Source organism: Lissotriton vulgaris, chromosome 11 (assembly GCF_964263255.1).
Source record: "Lissotriton vulgaris chromosome 11, aLisVul1.2, whole genome shotgun sequence".
NCBI classification, from domain to species: domain Eukaryota; kingdom Metazoa; phylum Chordata; class Amphibia; order Caudata; family Salamandridae; genus Lissotriton; species Lissotriton vulgaris.
In genome coordinates, this window is record NC_141699.1 from 606091816 (window position 1) to 606109929 (window position 18114).

Sequence of the window (18114 nt, forward strand, 5' to 3'; positions counted from 1 at the left end):
AACTACACAAATACACTACACACCACACAATTCCCCAACTAATTCCAATGCAACCTACATAATTCCACAACACATACATACACTACACTCCAGATAAAAACACATAAGTAAAAGACATCATTTACAACGCCAATAGCTCGAACTCTCACAAATCCGAGACCTATTGAATTGCAAATGCTTGTTTGAGGTGAATCGTATGAAACTAACATCAAAAAACATAAGTGCAATTTTCCTTTAAGTAAATATACAGCTAAATAGATGAACTGGATTGTTTAGTGTACTAAGGCATGCAACGGAGAAGAGGGTGGGTCAGTGAGGAATCTGCAGGTAGTACTGTATCCACCAGAAAAAGTGTTACCAAAGGTAATTAACTTGTTCTTCTGAATACAAGCATCTGTAGCTTCCTCACCTTTTGAATAGAGTCCTCAAGCAGTGTCACACCTAGAGGAAAGTAAATGTCTATACCAAAAAATCATGCAAAATAGAGCAAGGGAAGAGTGCATCCCTCCATACTTCAGAATCCAAGCAATAATGTTTTGCATTTGTGTGAAGAGACGACCAAGTCGCTGCTCTGCAAATGTCTGCCAGAAGGACTCATCTAACAGGGGCTGAGGTAGAAGATTTGGATCAAGGAGAATGACCACAAATACCTTCGGGAGGTTTCCTTGCATGCCATTACGCAGCAGATCTTGATGCACAGAATACTTCATCTAAAAAGAGTCTGCTTGTGGACTGTCTTGCCTTTCATTTTTCAAATATACCCAACAAAGAGCATGTCATCCAGTCTAAACTCACACGTTATATCCATGTAGAATTCAACAGATCTTTTGGGTTCAAGATAATTAAGCCTTTCCTCCTATTTGGATGGATGTGGAAGAGGATAAAATATGGAAAGAGCAACCACTTTTCGCAGGAAGGAAGCCCTGGTTCTCAACATCAACCTATCAGAAAAGAAGTACAGCGGTGGCCGGCATGGCTCGCTGGTAGGGGTGGGTTGGAGATAGGCGGGGGTTCACGAGGGGTGGTCGCGGGTGAAGTCCAAATAATTTAAAAAAATCTTACCTCGACGGGTCCATCAACTTCTCTGCTCCTGCTCTCCTGCCACAGGAGTCAGGCAGCCAGGCACCCTCACCTAAGGCAATGACAACGCTGCAATGCCCCTAGAAGGAGACCGCTCCAGATAGAACCGATCCACTCATAATTGTGGTGATTTTGCCCTTTTGTCCGCCATTTGGCTTGGTCCCCAGTCTGGTGTTCCAGAAGGGATAATTTCCTGCGTTGATAGCTTGGTCCGTCCTACTTGTTTCTGATATTATCTCCCGGCAATCCCCTGCGACACCACAGGAAGCCCCATAGGGATTAGCGGTGAGGCAGGGACGCCAAGCGCCTAATAGGGGAGCCCTAAAGGACTTCACCTCAACGACACCACCCTCCTACGACCTGGAGCCGAAACCTTTGGTGCCGGAGTCGGCGGCAACTCCGCTGAAGTCCCAGCGTGAGGCAAGGGAACCGCGGACGTCTCAGGAGGTGGAGAAGGGGCCAAAGAAGCCTGCAGAGCCGCAGCGTAGGCTGTCATTTGGGCCCTAGTCGCCCCAACGCTAGGAAACGGCAGGTAAAAGGCGACAGGCCGGGCGCACGTCCCGAGGGGAACCGGCGCCCACCGCTGAAGGAGGACAGGGCCTCGGAGACAAGCTGAAGTACCTACCAGTCGGCGAGCAACACCCTTGGGGCCGTGGTGAGGGACGATGTTGCAGATGGAACCAGCGGTTCCTGGCCTCCGAGGTGGGGGACGGACGCTGGGACGACACCGACCTGGACAAGCGGGCCGACAGCAACTTCATCTGGCACTCCCTCTGTGATTTAGGCTTAAGGTGCTGACAGGCGTCGCAATCCGTCGAGTCGTGGTGCTCGACCAGGCACCACATGCAAATCGGGTGATGGTCCGTCGCCGACATGGGACGTGCACAAGAGGCACACGTCTGGAAGCCTGAAGGCATTCGCACACTGTTCCACAACTCCAAAGCATAAAAAAGAAAAGAAGGCCTGAAAACAGGCCAGGACACAATCCGGATCCGCGTTGCACGCGAAAAAGAGAACAAGCATTGGCATAGCCAATAGGTCTCGCATTTGGGACCTTATAAGTGTTTAGCCATGCAACAGTTGGTGTTGTTGCACCAAGGATATTCTACTGCATAACTAAATACTTATAGGGTCCAAAAAGCGAGACCTATTGGCTATGCCAGTGCTTGTTTGTTTTATGTTGCTGTTTGTTCTACAAGAGCTGGACATGGTTTTTGTTAACAGTTCTTTGCATCAAATGAACTTGTTTTCATTGCTCTGAATGTTGTTTCCATTCTGGTTGTAGGAAGCAGTCATTCCCGGAGGTGTGGGGGCTGCCCATGCTCCAAACTTTGCAAATGAGAGAAAAAGCATGGTGCAGGCGCAATTTACAAGCGTGGAGTGAGTGAGCCCCAGGCAGCATGACTCACTCACACAGGAGTTCATGCACTGCACCTGCATACTCCACATGGTTTAAGGAAACTCGACCCACTCCCTCCCAGGCATCGAACACATATTTACCAAGAAACTCTGAGACGAGCCTGCCTGCTGCACTGACTGCTGGTGGTGTGTGTGCCTGGTGAAAGCGTGCACTGACGGCTGGTGGTGTGTGTGCCCGGTGGAAGCGCGCACTTACGGCTGGTGGTGTGGTTGTGCCCGGTGGAAGCGTGCACTGATGGCTGGTGGTGTGTGTGTGCCCGGTGGAAGCGTGCACTGACGGCTGGTGGTGTGTGTGCCTGGTGAAAGCGTGCACTGACTGCTGGTGGTGTGTGTGCCTGGTGAAAGCGTGCACTGACGACTGATGGTGTGTGTGCCTGGTGGAAGCAGGAGCATTCACAGCAATAGAAGACCCAAATGAAACTGACGAAGAGGGAGGGGGAGAAGGGAGGGGGGAGTGCGAGCAAAGCAGCATTCACAGTGATAGAAGACACAAATGAAACTGATGAAGAGGGAGGGGGAGAAGGGAGGGGGAGTGCGAGGGGAGGTGCATTCGCAGTGATAGAATACACAAATGAAACTGACGAAGAGGGAGGGGGGAGTGCGAGCAGAGGAGCCGGATTACAGCAATAAAAACACAGATGGCAGCTGTGCATGTGCACGCGCTCGTGAACGCAAGCTGGAGGCCAGCAAAAGCCTCTGATGGCCCTTTTAAAAGCCACTTACTAAATGTTTCGAAGAGACAGCATGCGCGGTCTCAGGCGAGACCTAAAAAACTGACATAGGCACGTCGGGGTGGGACTTATGTATCCTCGCTGACGTCACGGACGCGCACGACGTCAGGCGGAGTCACGTGGTGCCGTCCCCCGGTGCACAGGGATGCTGTGGCAAAAAGGTTTTCTGGATCCAGTCTGACGCCTGGGGATAATTCTACGTTAAGGAATCTGCGGCTAGTAGTCTCTGTAGGAGAGTGGGGTCTGCAATCCTATGGTCAACCCCGATTTTTGCTTTTTGCTTCACTGGTTTACGACTTTCCCTGGCGGTGGGCCTGCTAATCGGACCCACAGCCTAGCTGTTCTCTCTTTAAATTGACAAGCATGTACCTTAGGTGCATTTAACAATTGGTACTGGGCCACCTTATTAGTCCCTGTACAGCATACCTTAGGTATCCAGGGCACAGGTGTACTCAGGGCCTACCAGGGGCTGCAGCATGTATTATGCCACCCCTGGCTGGCCATCCAAATCTGACACAACTGGCTGCACGACAGCTGGGGCAAGGTGGTGTAATCACCCTTTGCTTTAGATATAGTATTCCTATATCTAACCCTAAAATGGACACATCTATTCCTATCAGTCACTCCTATGGCAGGCCTTATCAATCCTGAAGGCAGAGTGCTTGGAATTTTGTGAGACAGTGCTCTGGCATGAGCTGAGCCCGTTTGCAGCTTGCGGAACCAAGTCCTAATAGCTGTTCCATGATAACGCTATACCATATACTCTTAAGTGCATTATGAACCTCGCTGTCAAATGCTAACTTTGGCATAGCATTATCAAAACATGTCGAGTAAGGTGTCATACGAATTGGAATACTAACCCCTCGCCAATTCTGGCGACGGGGTTAGCATTCCACCCTTCTAGAGGGACACGACATGTATGTAACTGTGAACCCCGGTTAAAGTTAACTCGAGCCTCAGCATCACAAAATGGATGCTGCCACCACAGACACAAGTCTGACCTCCTGCTGCTGGGAGTCCTTCCAGCGAGGGAGGCTTGGACAAAGGGTTTCCTGCCTTGGGAGGTGCTAGCACCACCCTAGACAGGATTTTGTGTATTAGGTAGGACAGGACTCAAAGGAATGAGACATGCCTGGGGCACACAAGGTGCCCTGTGCATACACTGGTCCAAACCAGTTCCTGGGGCCCTCCAGCCCCAGAGCTGGCGCAAGACCGGACAAAGGAAAGGGGGTGTAACCAACCCCCCTTCCTGTTCCCACCCAGAGGAGGGACCTAGTCGTTGTGCAGCCCCCTTTAGCTGAATAAAGGTAGGAGCTGGTCCCATTCAAAATCAGATTACTCTTGACAACTTCCACGAAGAAACTCTTGACCTTCGACCTCCTGATTACCAGAAGACTGAAGAATCTCCCCTATGGTCAGGGAGTGACCATCCTGCTTCGCAGGCACGATCAGGCTCCTGTGCGGTTTGCTGCAGAGTCCTTCCATCCCGGAATCCGACGACCCAGCTCGACAAGACCCGGACCTCCAGACCTCTCTGACCTCTACCCACATCCACAGCCCAGCTGGGACCCGTGGGTGCGACGAGCAACGTGGAGACGGCCATCTTGAGAAACCTGCACAGCGCTTCCAGCACGACCGCCGAGGGATCCTCGAGTGAGTGCACCAGGGCCTGAGAAGCCCTACACCGACGCAGCTCCTGCACCAAAGACCAGCCCCCCAGCATCCTCCAGATCTGCGTGGGGCCCTTTTGCCTGGTTGCTGCTTGTCCTGTTGTCTGGTCACTTGCCGGCTGGCTTGTGACCTCCGAGACGACGACCTGAAGAATCCATCACTGCTAGTCTGGTCCCCCAGACTGGCCCTTGCTTCCTTGTAAAGGGTGAGCACCCCGGACCCTCCTGGTCCGCACCAGACGCCATCTTTGTTTCACCGCGTGGCTTGCATTAGCCAAGGCCTGTTGTCCAGATCGACGATCCGACACCGCCAACAGCAGCAGACTACGTGGGACAGCTCGTGCCTCCAGCCTGGTCGAGAAGAGCAGCTCCTGGTCCGCGCAGCTACAGAGAGAAGCGACCCTTCTTCCACCTGAACGCGGCGACAGCATCTGGTTCCCTCCTGGTTCCAGCACTGTCACTGGCTAGTGACCGAGACTCTGTCCCCTTCCTTCTCAGGACTTCTTCCTTCCAGTGCCATCCTTGGAACCACCGGACTTCCTCCATCTGGCTGCCTGCCAGCAACTTCTTGTTTCAGGCATCACCGGGGACAACACAGCAAACCCGACGCAACTTCAGCCCTATGCACCCGCAGCCTGTGGGTTAGGTAACTAAAGCTTCTAGGTGCTGAAGCCTGTGTCCACTATCCTAGTGCCCAGGTCCACTGTTGTTTTCCCTCCATCCAGCCGGGTTTGTCCGGAATCCGTAACTTTCTAAACTGTAAGATCCATAGACGTTGGTACGCATCCCGCGTGAGAGTTCCCACTCTGCACGTGAGTCTTGTGGGCCTCCTGCTCCTTACTTACCTAGTTTGTAGCGTAGTCCCAGCGATCCTCCAGCCTCTGGATCTCCTTACAGTATTTTCCTTCCTCGCATTCCATTGTTTTGAGTATATGGTTTGTCGTGCCCCTAAGGCACTTGTGTAAATATTGTGCAAACTCGTATTTCCTTTTTAGTATTGTCATGTGCTTAGCCCTCTGACCTCATAAAGAGTTCAGAGGTGTATGTTATTTAATAAATATCTGTTTATTTTCATAACAACCTGTGTGGTGTCCTTTCATTTGGTATTCAAGGGGTTATATGTGGTAAAACAGCTGGCTTCACATGCCATAAAGAGTTTAGCCTAAAGACTGCTTTAGTCCACGCTACTAGGATAGCTGGTCTATAAGGTTGACTTTACAACCAATCACCATAAGGGTTGTTTGGACTGATACAAGGTGATCACTAGAACTAGTGAACATCATATATCAGGCCAACTTCTCACAGTCTCAATCAGATATAGGACATAAAAAAGGGAAGTGATGCTGAAGAGTTGAGGTTAATGTGAGGAGGAGAGGGATAGGGGCAATTGGGAATTGTATAGTTATCCTGTGATTCAGGAAACAAGATGGTGCATTGGAACACATATGAACCTGTTGTAACAATGCCTAAAAATGTACACAGATTGTCAAGATGTTATACTGAATATATGCAGATGTCTGATGCATGTAAATTGAACAATGTAAGTTCCTAAAATGGCAATAAAGAAATATATAAAAAAAAAAAAAAAGAAAGTTATTATATGTTTCTCTTCTTTACAATGCATAAAAGCAGTAGGGCGACGCTCCTCCGCCATAGCAGAAAGCCACCCCTGAAGAAGTATGTATATATAAGAGATGATAGAGATGACAAGCCACCTTCATCTGTGGCAACTGCCCAGCCCTGCCGGGCAAAACAAGAGCAGAAAAAAGTATATCACATAGATGAGCTTTAAGAGGATTCCTCACACCATGTAGCAAATCTAACCCACCTGCTAGCAAAAATAGATTTAATGGAGTGTCTTCTGGAAAATAAAATAAAGTACACCACTTCAAGGAGAACTGAAAAGCAACTCCGATTAGCCAGTTCATTCTCCAAGCATGTAGGTGGGGGCTCTGGAGGTGGCTATTAAGATTACTTGGGTCCAGTAAAGTGAAATCTTCCTAAGCATCCAAGAAATCAAAGGTATGGATGAAAACGCGTAAAGAAACTCAGAGCTCCAGCTCAATTGAAACACGGTCTCCATTGGTCCCAACATCGGACACTGGAGGGTGCAGAATGACAGACAGTGAGCATTCTCCTGAGTGGTAAACAGGTCTATCCATCTAGTTGGAAGAGGTTTAGCATTATTTACGAATGGAGAAGCCACTCATGATCGTCTAGATGACGCCGACTGAGAATTTCTAAATGCACATTGAGCTCCTCAGCCAGGTGATTTGCTACCAGTCAAATCTGATGGTCCTGAGCCCAGGACCAGGGTTGTAGAGCTCCTCTGCATTAAAAGAATACAACCCTACTCCCCCTAGCTGGTTGATGCACCATTCTGCAGTCGTGGTGTCCATCAAGATCTGGTATGACTGACTGAAGGGAAGGGAGAAAGTCCTTGAGAGCTCGATGAATCTCCTGCATTCCAACAACATGTGTAAAATCTTTTCTTCAGTGGACCAGAGACTTCTGATCTCCAGTTCCTTCAGATACCCCATGCCCCCTTTTCCAGGGCGGAGGCATCTGTGATCACTATTGCCACCGGAGGAAGAGGGTGAAACGGTCTTCCTTGAGAAAGGTTGCTGCCTCCACCAGTGTAGGTCCGCTGCAGTGTTCCTGGAGATCTTGGTGGATGCTGTTGTGTTAGAGTAATTTTTTGCAGGGCACTCACTGGAGGGCCCTTATTTGACAGCATGCATGGGCGACAAACAGAATGAAGGGGGCTAGCAGACCTAGCAGGCTGGTATGATCGCTCCATCCTGAAACATCTCAATCATAGACTAAATGTCATGAATCCTCTTAGAAGGAGGAGGTGCTTGAATCAAAGTAGGGTCCAGTTCTACCCTAAAAAACAGAATGCGCTTAGAGGGCACCAGGTGGGATCTGGACTTGTTTTTTTTAAAAAAAAACCTTTATTGAACAGTATGTGCAGACAAATACGGGCCTACAACCCTCAGGCCGGCCTCGACAATAAAGAGCACATCAGCAAGCAAGTACACTTCTCAGCGACAAAGCAGTAAATCAACGAATAGACCAGGTTACGTTATACACAATCGTGCCGCTAAGCGTCAGGATGATGAGGTTTAATTTTTAAATAGAGTTCTGAAATGAGTCCGTAGCAACAGGTCTGGAAGGATCTGAATCAGAGCAATGAAGTTAGGACTTATACTGGGCAACGATCACAACAAGGGTCAGCAAGCATTATCCGTAAGGCAAGCGATCGCGCTGAACAAAATCAGGATAGTAAAGAAGCATATCAAATGGCGATCCCCAAACGCTACCCATAAGCACCCACTCCCCCCACAGACCCAAGAAAGAAGAAAGGAAGGAGTCAGCTAGAAGGATAAGAGTAGAAAGAGAGAAGAGAGAAAGAAAGAAGAAGGAAAGAAAAAGGAGGCCCATAGAAAGAAAAAACCGACAAGGAAATATACCCCCCACCCTACACGCATGCAGAGGCTACGGCCTACCCCCCCCTAGCAGTGTGTCTGTCGCCCCAGAAGAGTCCCGAAATGTAGAAGAAGAATAAGAGAAGAAAAAGAAATAGAATGTCACGGTTGATCGGAGGAGGGCCAAGGATTTATATAAGCAAGCAAAATCGTTACCCGCGGTCACCCAACCCCAGGCCCCAACCTAACACCCATTCTACAAGTACCTCCAGCAGTCACAAGTCCCAGTCCCAGCCTTATGTGTTCCAGTGTGCAACAAGAAAGTCCCCTTCATCAGCCTTGACCCCTTCGAATCTGCAGTCCAACAGAAACCAGTGTCAGTACCGCCAGCTTGGACGAAATGGACCGCCATGGAGACCGTTGTAGAAGTTGAGGTGCAGGAGACAAGGCAAACTGGAGTGAGGCTTGATTGTAAGGAACCAAAGGACGCACCATTTCCATGCCACGGTTGGAGCAACAGGAGGCAGGACGATGTACAAGATCCAAAGTAGCAGCCGGCCGGTGCACAGGAAGCAAGTCCAGGTGGACGCTCGAGAACGTGGCACCCAAGGATAAAGGGGATGGGGGAAGCGACGACGGGGACTCGAGCCCCGGCCGTACCAAGGAAGCAGTATTGTCATACTCCTCCAGAGAAGATCCGAGGAGTACCGCAGCGGGATCTGGGACACGTCCCCCCGCCACCGCCCCATGCCCCAATTCAAATGATCCACCGACAGTCGGCTGAGGATATGGCGTAACACGCCGCACTGGAGAATCCTCATGGCCAGCCAACAGGGCCCCCTCAAGCCGGTCCCCCAATTCAGCAGTAAGGTCGCGGAAGGCCGATCGCAGGTCCCCCAGTGCAGCCAGGATGTCGCAGAGCCTCAGCGGTGGAGCAAGGATGGAGGGTGCTGCCGTGTCCGCCATCTTAAGTATACAACCATTGAGCGCCCCGGGAAGCAAGCCCCCGACACCAGCCATCGGTATCTGGAGAGTAGTGAAATCTCTGCGAGGCCCCGATGGTGCAGGAAACGTGGTACAGCCGGTTGGGAAGAGGCTGTAAGGGTAGGAGTAACTGTAGCACAGGGAGACCCACCGGCAAGATCAGGGCGTCCGTAGCAGAAGATGGCGACCGCTGCTACAAGCTGCAACAAAGAAGCGATCCCGGCCCCCTTCTGCTGGTCCGGGATACATGAAGCGGGAGCCGGTAACAATGTTGCGAGCGAGTCGCGCTGGGCTGCTGAACAGGGAAAAGGTTACTGTGAAGAATCCACCAGCGCCGCGCTCCAGGTCCGGTGCACCGGCTCCTCCCTCGCCGCAGCGGCCGCCGCCGTCGTAGTCTCCACCGGCCGTCCCCACCAAACAATGGCACGGCTGCTCCCTCTACAAAAGGCCGGAATGGTGACCGAGGCTCAACTCCGCCGTGGCAGGTCCGTTTTCGACCGGAGACACAGCATCGTGATCAGGAGTGCAGCGCAGGTAAGCGTGATGCTAGCGTGATGCTCGGAGGCACAGGATTTTACCAGGATCTCAGCGAAGGGCGTCAGGGCCGGCGGAGCCGAAGAGCTAGGCGGCCATCTCGGCTGCAGGCTAGGCTCCTCCCCCGGATCTGGACTTGTTGATGGAAAAGTCCAGAGGGAATAACAGCGGAGTTGTCACTTGCAAGTGGTGCAACACAAATTCTGGAGCTCTTGCTTTGATGAGCCAATTGTCCATGTAAGGGAATACTGGGATTCTGGGCCTTCTGACCTGGGCCGCCAACACAACCATCTCCTTTGTGAGTAGAAGTGAGGCCAACAGAAGGACTGCAAACTGATTCTGCTGGCATCCTACCATGGAGCGAAGATACTTCCTGTGCGACTGCAGGATTGGAATGTGAAGTGGGCACCTTGCAGGTCAACAGACACCATCTAGTCTTCCGCTTCTAGCGCAAGAAAAACCTGAGTTAGGGACAGCATTTCCAACTTTTCCTGTTTGAGGAACCAATTCAATATCCTGAGGTCTAGGATCCCATGCAAACCTCTGTCCTTTTTGGGGATAAGGAAATACCAGAGTAGCATCTCTGACCCCGTTCCTGCTCTGGAATAAACTCCACTGCGCCCTTAGGGGTAGGGATTGCACCTCTTCTTGGAGGAGGTGAGACTGGAAAAAGAAGTCCCAAAACTCCAATGTTGTTGCCCTCCATAGCAGAACACCATTCTCCCACCAACAAATGATGCTCCATGAAGGGAAAACTAAGGCTGCTCCCCAACGTTGGCTGAGGACGAATAGCAGGAAGAGAAAGAGGAAGAGGGAGAAAGTGGCAGGGCTTGCTGTCTTCCTCTAGCAGGCCCTCTGTAACTTTTGAAAAGGGGGTTTGACTGCTGTTGCCGTCGTCGTTGCTGAGCTGAATATTGTTGGTGTCCTCAAAATGAAACCCTTCTGCTGAAGCCTTGAAACCTCAAACGACTTGGTGACTGAAGGCCAAGTGAACTGGCTGAGGGTTTGCGGTCTTTAAACCATTCACATGCCAAATCTTCTTTGGCTCTAAAGAGGCTGGACCCATCAAATAGAAAATACTTGTAGATGATCTGGATGTCGTGTGAAAAAACAGAGTTTCTTAACCAAGAACGACTGAAGAGTCCATAGCTCTTGCCACCAAATAAGCTGTATCAATCCCCGATTGAATGATTTGCAATCATGTCTAAACTTGTTTAATTGTTATTTTAATCTTGCATTATGAACTGTGTATTGCTTTTATGGTTTTAACTAACCGAAATAAAGTTATTTGACTGACTGAATGACTTGTCGCGCAGCTGCTTGACCCTCATTAAGCAGCACTGTGAAGTGAGCTTGTATGTCTGTTAGAAATTTAGGATTGACATTTTTTGATGAGTCCAAAAGAACACAAATGTATCTAGGAACAGACAGGTGGCATTTACTGATTTTAAAGCCATGTTGCAAGACGAAAAGATATTTTTTGCCGATTAATTCATTTTCTTAGACTCTTTTCCGAAGGCAGGGATGGAAAGGAGCCAGGGTGAGTTTGAGGAGCAAGAGACCTGGACTACCATACTTTTCGGAGAGGGATGTGTTGACTGGGTCTCCAGGCGCAAGATTATAAGGTCTTTTGATCGTTCTGGAAACAGCTGTGGCACTGTTTACTCCAAATGGAGAGCATGGGCTCTGTCAGTAAAGGATAGCAGAGGTTCAGAACATTGTGAGAGTAGAACCTCAGTCAGTATGCTAGACTTCAATTCAATGGTTGGAAGAGTCAAGTCTAACATTTCTGCTGCCTTGCGCATCAGTGAGTGGTAGGAAGTCACCTCTGGAGATGGAAGACCTGTAGCGAACAGTAGTAGTTCCCACTGAGGGGCTGTATCTAGACCACTTGCTGTCTTCAAAGTCTAGGTTCAATGAGAGCTGGTCACAACCATCTCCAACATCTTCTTGGGGGTCATCTTCCTCAAAGAAGAAACCCGCTTTGATAAGTCTGGGCCTCCCTCTGGGAATGATGAGGCATTACTGCTATGGGATTCACAGGCTGTAGAGTTGTGGGTTGGGGCAATGGTGGATCGATATACAAAGGTTGGGCCCAAATAGACCGGTCAGACTGATTGACCGCTCTGTTTTGGCATGAGAACATTACAATTCAGCCTACAGCAATCTTGTCACTATACCATTAAGCACATGCAATATCTTTTGTTTGGATCCCTATAACTAGCCCTCAGACGATTCAACATCCTCTCTGAAACCACTGCATCCATCATTCAGGGATAACTGTACATAATTCATGTGTTTTTAACCTTTTACTGTCTTCAGCCGACTATATTTCAAGTCCTAAGAATGATCAGCATTATTTGTGGATCAAAATGTAGAACTGAAGAGTGTAGACCTGTTTAACTAAGAACATTTGTCAAATGCAGGCTGCACACAATAGCTGCAGATTGCGATACACATATTGCACATTTTGTATCACTTCCGCTTGAGCATCGAGCACTTTTTTCACCCCACTGTCACTTATGTACATGCTCACCGTTTTGAAACCCCTAAAAATTAAAAACATTGTTTTGTAGAAGATTTCCTCTTTACAAATTGATAAACAATTATTACCTCAGAGACCACTGTTCTTTTGAAATAGCAGATTTACCCCGGTCCCTACAGATTTAAGCGTTCCCCTTGTGTTACGAAACTCTGTGGCACCGATAGCGACGTTGACGAAAACGGTTGTGGCGTAGGTCGGGTTGACTGCAGCGCAGTGACAACTCCATGTCCGGGAGGGAGTGATGGAAGAACCAGCTGAGATGGTGGGTTTTCTGCACCGGAGTAGTCGGCTCTGAAGTAGGTCATTCGAACTGGGCCAATTGCAATAATGGCAGGAAGAGTGTCTGTTGGTAAGGAGCTGGAACACCCCCCAAAGAGTCGACCAGTGGACCCGTGTTGTTCGCAGGCACAATTGATGGGATAATTGCCCTATTAAATATACCAAACATGAGACTGAGAAAATAGCTCGGGTCTGCACCTGGAGTTGGAAAAGTAAGGTACATGTGATCACCATGTGGCCAAGGAAGCCAAGCAGCAGGGATTATGCAAACTGGCGGAGTCAGTGTGGGGCAGGTGGAGTCGCAGGCACTGGAACTGTTGGAGCTGCACTTTTTATGCGGCGACATGTCGGAAGAAAACTGTACCTAAAATGAAATAAAAGCTTCGAAAAATGCCAGCTCTGAAGAGAGTTGAAGAGCTATGGGATGCATCAAAGAAACGGGAAATTGGAAACTTATGTAATATTGCCTAAGAGGATTCTTTATGGCTCCAATGGCATCATTAGGTGCCGAGTGTGGCGCCCGGATGGAGCTGGTGCCTCCTACCGGCCCGGGAGAGGTATCGAAAAGTGTCTGTTCAAGATAGCACATGGGGATATTCAAAAGGTGAGAATCTGCAGATCGATACATCCATCAGAATTTCAACCACCTCAAATAGTAGATCAAAGCCCCTCCATTGGTTCAGTTCATTCCCCATGTTTGAAGGAGCAGACTTTAGAAGTTTGGGAGCAACCCACTCCCAAAAACGTAATGGAGGGCAGAAGTTCGGGGTCAGCAGTTTGGAGCGCCAACCCCCTTGGGCACAACCTGGGGTCACCAGATTCAAGTGCTCAGCCCCACCTGAATTTATTCAAGACCCATGGGATTAGCTGCAAAGACAGAAACTTGTACTGGAATCCGGAGTCCAACCAAAGGCAGAACACATCACCTAGAGACCCTTAAAATTAAACCAAAGTCTGGGCAAGTAGGAACATGGTTGCAATATATGCCCACATTTTGAATGTTGTAATAACAATTGCAGTGTGTCTGCTATGTAATCGTGTGTGTCTCAATATATAGTGGACTTTCATACATTATCCTGTAGGTAAGAGTGCATCATGTGTGAACACAGTCATATTGAAGGTACGACTAACACTTACCTCCACACATAGTCCATTGTAATGAATCGATTAGGAATCCTATTAGCCTTGACGACGGCCAAGAACCTTTCAAGGCTACTATTAGGGGCCAAAACATGAGACATTCTCACGATGCATCCTACATTTGGGTTTTCTTTTTAATTCCACTCTAGGTAACCTTGAACAAAAGGAATCCCTTTGGGTTTACGTATAGACAGTTTTAAAAATTGATCTGGATCCTTCCATATCCAGAAATATTAATTTGGAACTCCCTTTCATTGAGATTGAGGCCACCCTGTGAGTACTATTATGTCAGGATGGGATGAGTTAGCCTGTGATAAAGCCTGCCACTATAATGTGGGTGAGGCTTTCTCCTCCATTCTAAACAGGACTGTTTCTGTTTCTTACGGGCACATGCATCAAGGGTTTTTGCATTCGCAAACGGTGCGAATCGCAAAAATCGTCAGTTTGCGAATGCGAATCCCTTTTTTGGGATGCATTAAGGTTTTTGCTTTTTTCGAATTTAATAAATCGCAATTTATTTGCGATTTCTTAAATTGCGATTGCATTTAAGAAATCGCAATTTTGCAATTTCTTAAATGCAATGCATGATTTTTTTAAAATTGCGAAATCGCAAATAGGAAGTGGTAAATTACCATGAAGTTAATCTGCATTTTTGAGTTTCATTTTACACACACACATGCCCTTGGGGCATGTGTGTGTGAAAAAAGTACTTAAAAGGTACATTTCAGGGGTGCAGGGGGTCCTTTGGACCCCCCCCTGCACCCTTGAAATTGCATTCTCATTTTGCGATTCCTTAATTGCGAATAGCAAAATGAGAATGCCTTCACATTCATTCCTATGGGCCTCTTGGCCCATAGGAATCAATGGAAAGGGATTCCTTAATTGCGATTCGCAAATTGTGAATCGCAATTAAGGAAAATTAAGACATCGCAAAAAAAATTGCGATTTCTTAATGCATAGCCGTTTGCGAATTCTTAATTGCGATTCCTTAATTTTCGCAATTAAGAATTCGCAAACGGGAAACATTGATACATGTGGCCGTAAGTTCCTTTTGCGATCACATCAGATGTGTGTTTGTGCTTGACATATGGGAGGATGGCTCATAACTGAATATCTCCTCCAATCTAATTACAGTACACACTCAGAATATGCCTAGATGTGGATTCAGTGCTCACTGTGCCACTGGAACCTGCACTGAACTACAGAGCACAAATCAGGTTAAAACCACCAGTCTTGAATTGTGTTTGTTCCAGTTCAAGGAGGACCTGGTCTGCAAGTTCAGGCTGGACTGTTGTTATTGGAGCAAGGTTAATAATAAAAAAAAGACTAATTTGCATATGGCTGGGTACAAACTGAAGTGGAAAGTTGGCAAAAGAACAATGGGTTGGAATGCTACCAAGAGCAATTGTCAGTGGTTAAAACTATTGCAAGCATTCCTCCAATCACCTTTTTGGTGTGACTTCTCACCAAAGAGACAAGGTCTATTCAGTGCAATGCATCTGGGCATTCAGGACGCAAAGATGGTGCCCTTATGCAGCGGTCTGTTATCATGTCTGGAAACAGGATGGGTTCCTAACAGAGGTCAACAACATCATTTGTAAGCACACAAGAGCTGTTTAATACGTTTCTTTATCCTGTCTGGGTGCCTGGAGAAATTCACAAGGTGAGGAAACTCCAACAAGAATTGAAACTTTTAAAACTGTATGTTTCTAGTATAGATAAGAGTGGTTAAGGAGTTAATTGCACTGTGTAGATGACAGCCATAGAATTCCAATCTCCGAGAAGTAAATCTAGCACACATTGAGATCTAATAATCTACAGTCAGTGCCGTATAGATGTAACATGATATTACCCGGTTCTTCTTGCTCGACCATATGCACAACTGTTAAGACTGTGCCAGAGGTGAAAGACAAAAGTTAACGCAGTTGATTAACTAACCTGCATTTCTGGCATTTTTTGTGGTTGATTTTCACTTTTAGGAAATTTTGACTCTTCTTTCACTAAAAGAAAAAGAAATATCCAAGGAATTTGAGAGAACAATATTTGACTTTCTTAAATATAATAGCCTTCATAGATGAGGTAAACAACTTGTAAAGAATCAAATGTAATTGCACACCTACCTGCACAAACTCCCCTCAGTTACAGGTTTTTCTCAGCAGGCAATTGTGATTTTGTATTTCCTCAAATGCTGGCACGGAACATGCGTAAGGTCGTGGTACATGTAGGAAACCCACATCCCCCATCCTGAGCAAGGAAAGGGACCAGTCCCAACACAGACAGGGACAACAAACCTCCAAGCCACCCCAACATAAAGGACAACCACCAACGAGGGACAAGGGCAAAACATGGCCAGATGACCCTTAATCAGAGGATAGCAAAGGAAGGGAGGGGAGGGAGGACAAGGATAGAAAGCAGTCCCCCCAAACCTGGAGTAGCCAGAGCAGCGGGGCACCGAAACACCGGGAGCCCATCCTCCAAAGAACCAAAGTAGGAATGAACCGCCCCCAGACGGAGCCACCCGTCAAGAACAAAGAAGGCACTTACAGGAGATACAGCCCCCCACCAGGAGGCGAGTACCGAAGACCAACATAAGGGTCCTCGCAGAATAGGGGAGGAAGGGCGGGCCGCGAAGGTATCTGCGGCTAGAATCATCTCTACCAGATACATCGTTACCGAAGGTAAGTAACTTGTACATCTGATAGAGACTACTAGCTGCAGATTCCTTCACGTAGAATAGATACCCTAGCAATACCCCCTAGGAAGGAGGGTCTGCAAAAGGACCCCACCAGCCAATACAGAACAGATGGCCCCACAGGGAACCAGATCTATGTACCAGGTAAACCTCGTTCCTGCCAGGCAAGGGGAGCCCCCACAAGAAGACCCTCCACCTACCCCAAAAGGATGTAGGAGGGAGAAGAAGGCTGAAGAGGAACCAAGGGCAAGATCGGAGAGGCCGAAGCACCCCACTGCCCCACAAGGCAACACAGTTTCCGCCCAATGCCAAGACAGGAAGGGAGGAAGAAGAAGAAGCCTAGAAGACCCAAGAAAGCGAGGGAAAAGAAGGCGAACCCACTCCAGGTGGAGAACAACCTGCCAGCCAGAACAGCGCTGGCATTCAAAGCCGCAAGACGAACAGCCCGAGGCCCCAGGAAGGCTGAGTAGGCGGCGCCTGGCAAGGAAGAACATAGGATCATCCCAGACCTCAGGGCAGGAGCAGGGAGAGGAGGAGTTGCCCGGGCACATCTACGAGTGGCCACACATATGACCTCAAGGCTCAAAAGCAACCTACACAAACGCCATGGAGAACAGGCACCCGAAGGCGACCAGAACACTCCAGCAGAGTGCAAGCCATATGACAGCTACCACTACCCCACCTAGGCTACCATAAGTTCCAAAATATGGGAACCTTCTTTGGAAGAACTTACGCAGCAGAGGAAAAACAAAAGAGCCACAGGGAAAAAAACACCTCCGCGAAACGCTTGACAAGCAGCCCAATCAGGCAGAAGGCCTAATCTCAGGTACAAGACTGCGCAACAATTCCAACCCACACACAATCAACAAAGGGCCATCCAGCAGCCAACAATGCCAAAGTCCCAAGGAAGGATGCAAATGGCCAGAAAACACACTCCACAGCCAGAACAACCAGCCTAAGAAGGCCCAGAATCAACCCGACTCAGGAGTCACTGAGGAGGGGACGGAGGAGGAGGGTAAGGCAGAGGAGGAGGACGGAGCCCTGTCAAGAGCCTCTGGATGGCGGAGTCGGCCGGGGCATGGAACAACAGGCTGCCATCAAACAGAAGGTCGATGAGTCGCTCCCGAATATTCTCAGGGAATACTCCATCCCGATGCCAAGCATGGTGATGGAGAGCGACCGAGGAAGCCATGGCCCGGCCCAGCACCTCTGAGATGTCCGGAGCGGAGAATAAACGCAGCAAGCTCCGAGCCATCCAACGCATGATGCCGTAAGTCGACCTGACCACTCTCCTGGGATGCTGCGGATCCCAGAGACTTAGCCGAGTCCCTCAAACAGAAGGCCAGAGCCAGCACACAAGAGTAGTTCAGGGCCCACAGGGCAGCGCTGGTCGAGGCATACATGTTGCACCCCTAAGAGTCCAGCCAGCGGGCCTCTCAGGATGGCGGAGTCAACAGCGGAGGCAGGGAGGGAAAAGCAGTCCACAAAAGAGGACTGGAGGCAGAGGGGTGGAGGGAAAGGCACGCCGGGTCACGCGGCGCCGGGAGGTGCCTTGCATTAGATGTTGAGGCACCGGGTCCCCTGAGGCAGGACGCCTCCAAGCCCCCGTCAA

At 49.0% G+C, this 18114-nt stretch overlaps 1 protein-coding gene across 1 annotated transcript in view; it reads right to left on the reverse strand.

Moving 5' to 3' along the window:
* XRN1 (5'-3' exoribonuclease 1) overlaps positions 1-18114 on the reverse strand; it is a 1308150-nt gene that overhangs the window by 359421 nt on the left and 930615 nt on the right. Inside the window, exon 34 of the mRNA XM_086943712.1 lies at positions 15749-15810. Within this exon, the coding sequence (XP_086799838.1) occupies positions 15749-15810 (62 nt within the window). The remainder of the gene's footprint in view (positions 1-15748; positions 15811-18114) is intronic.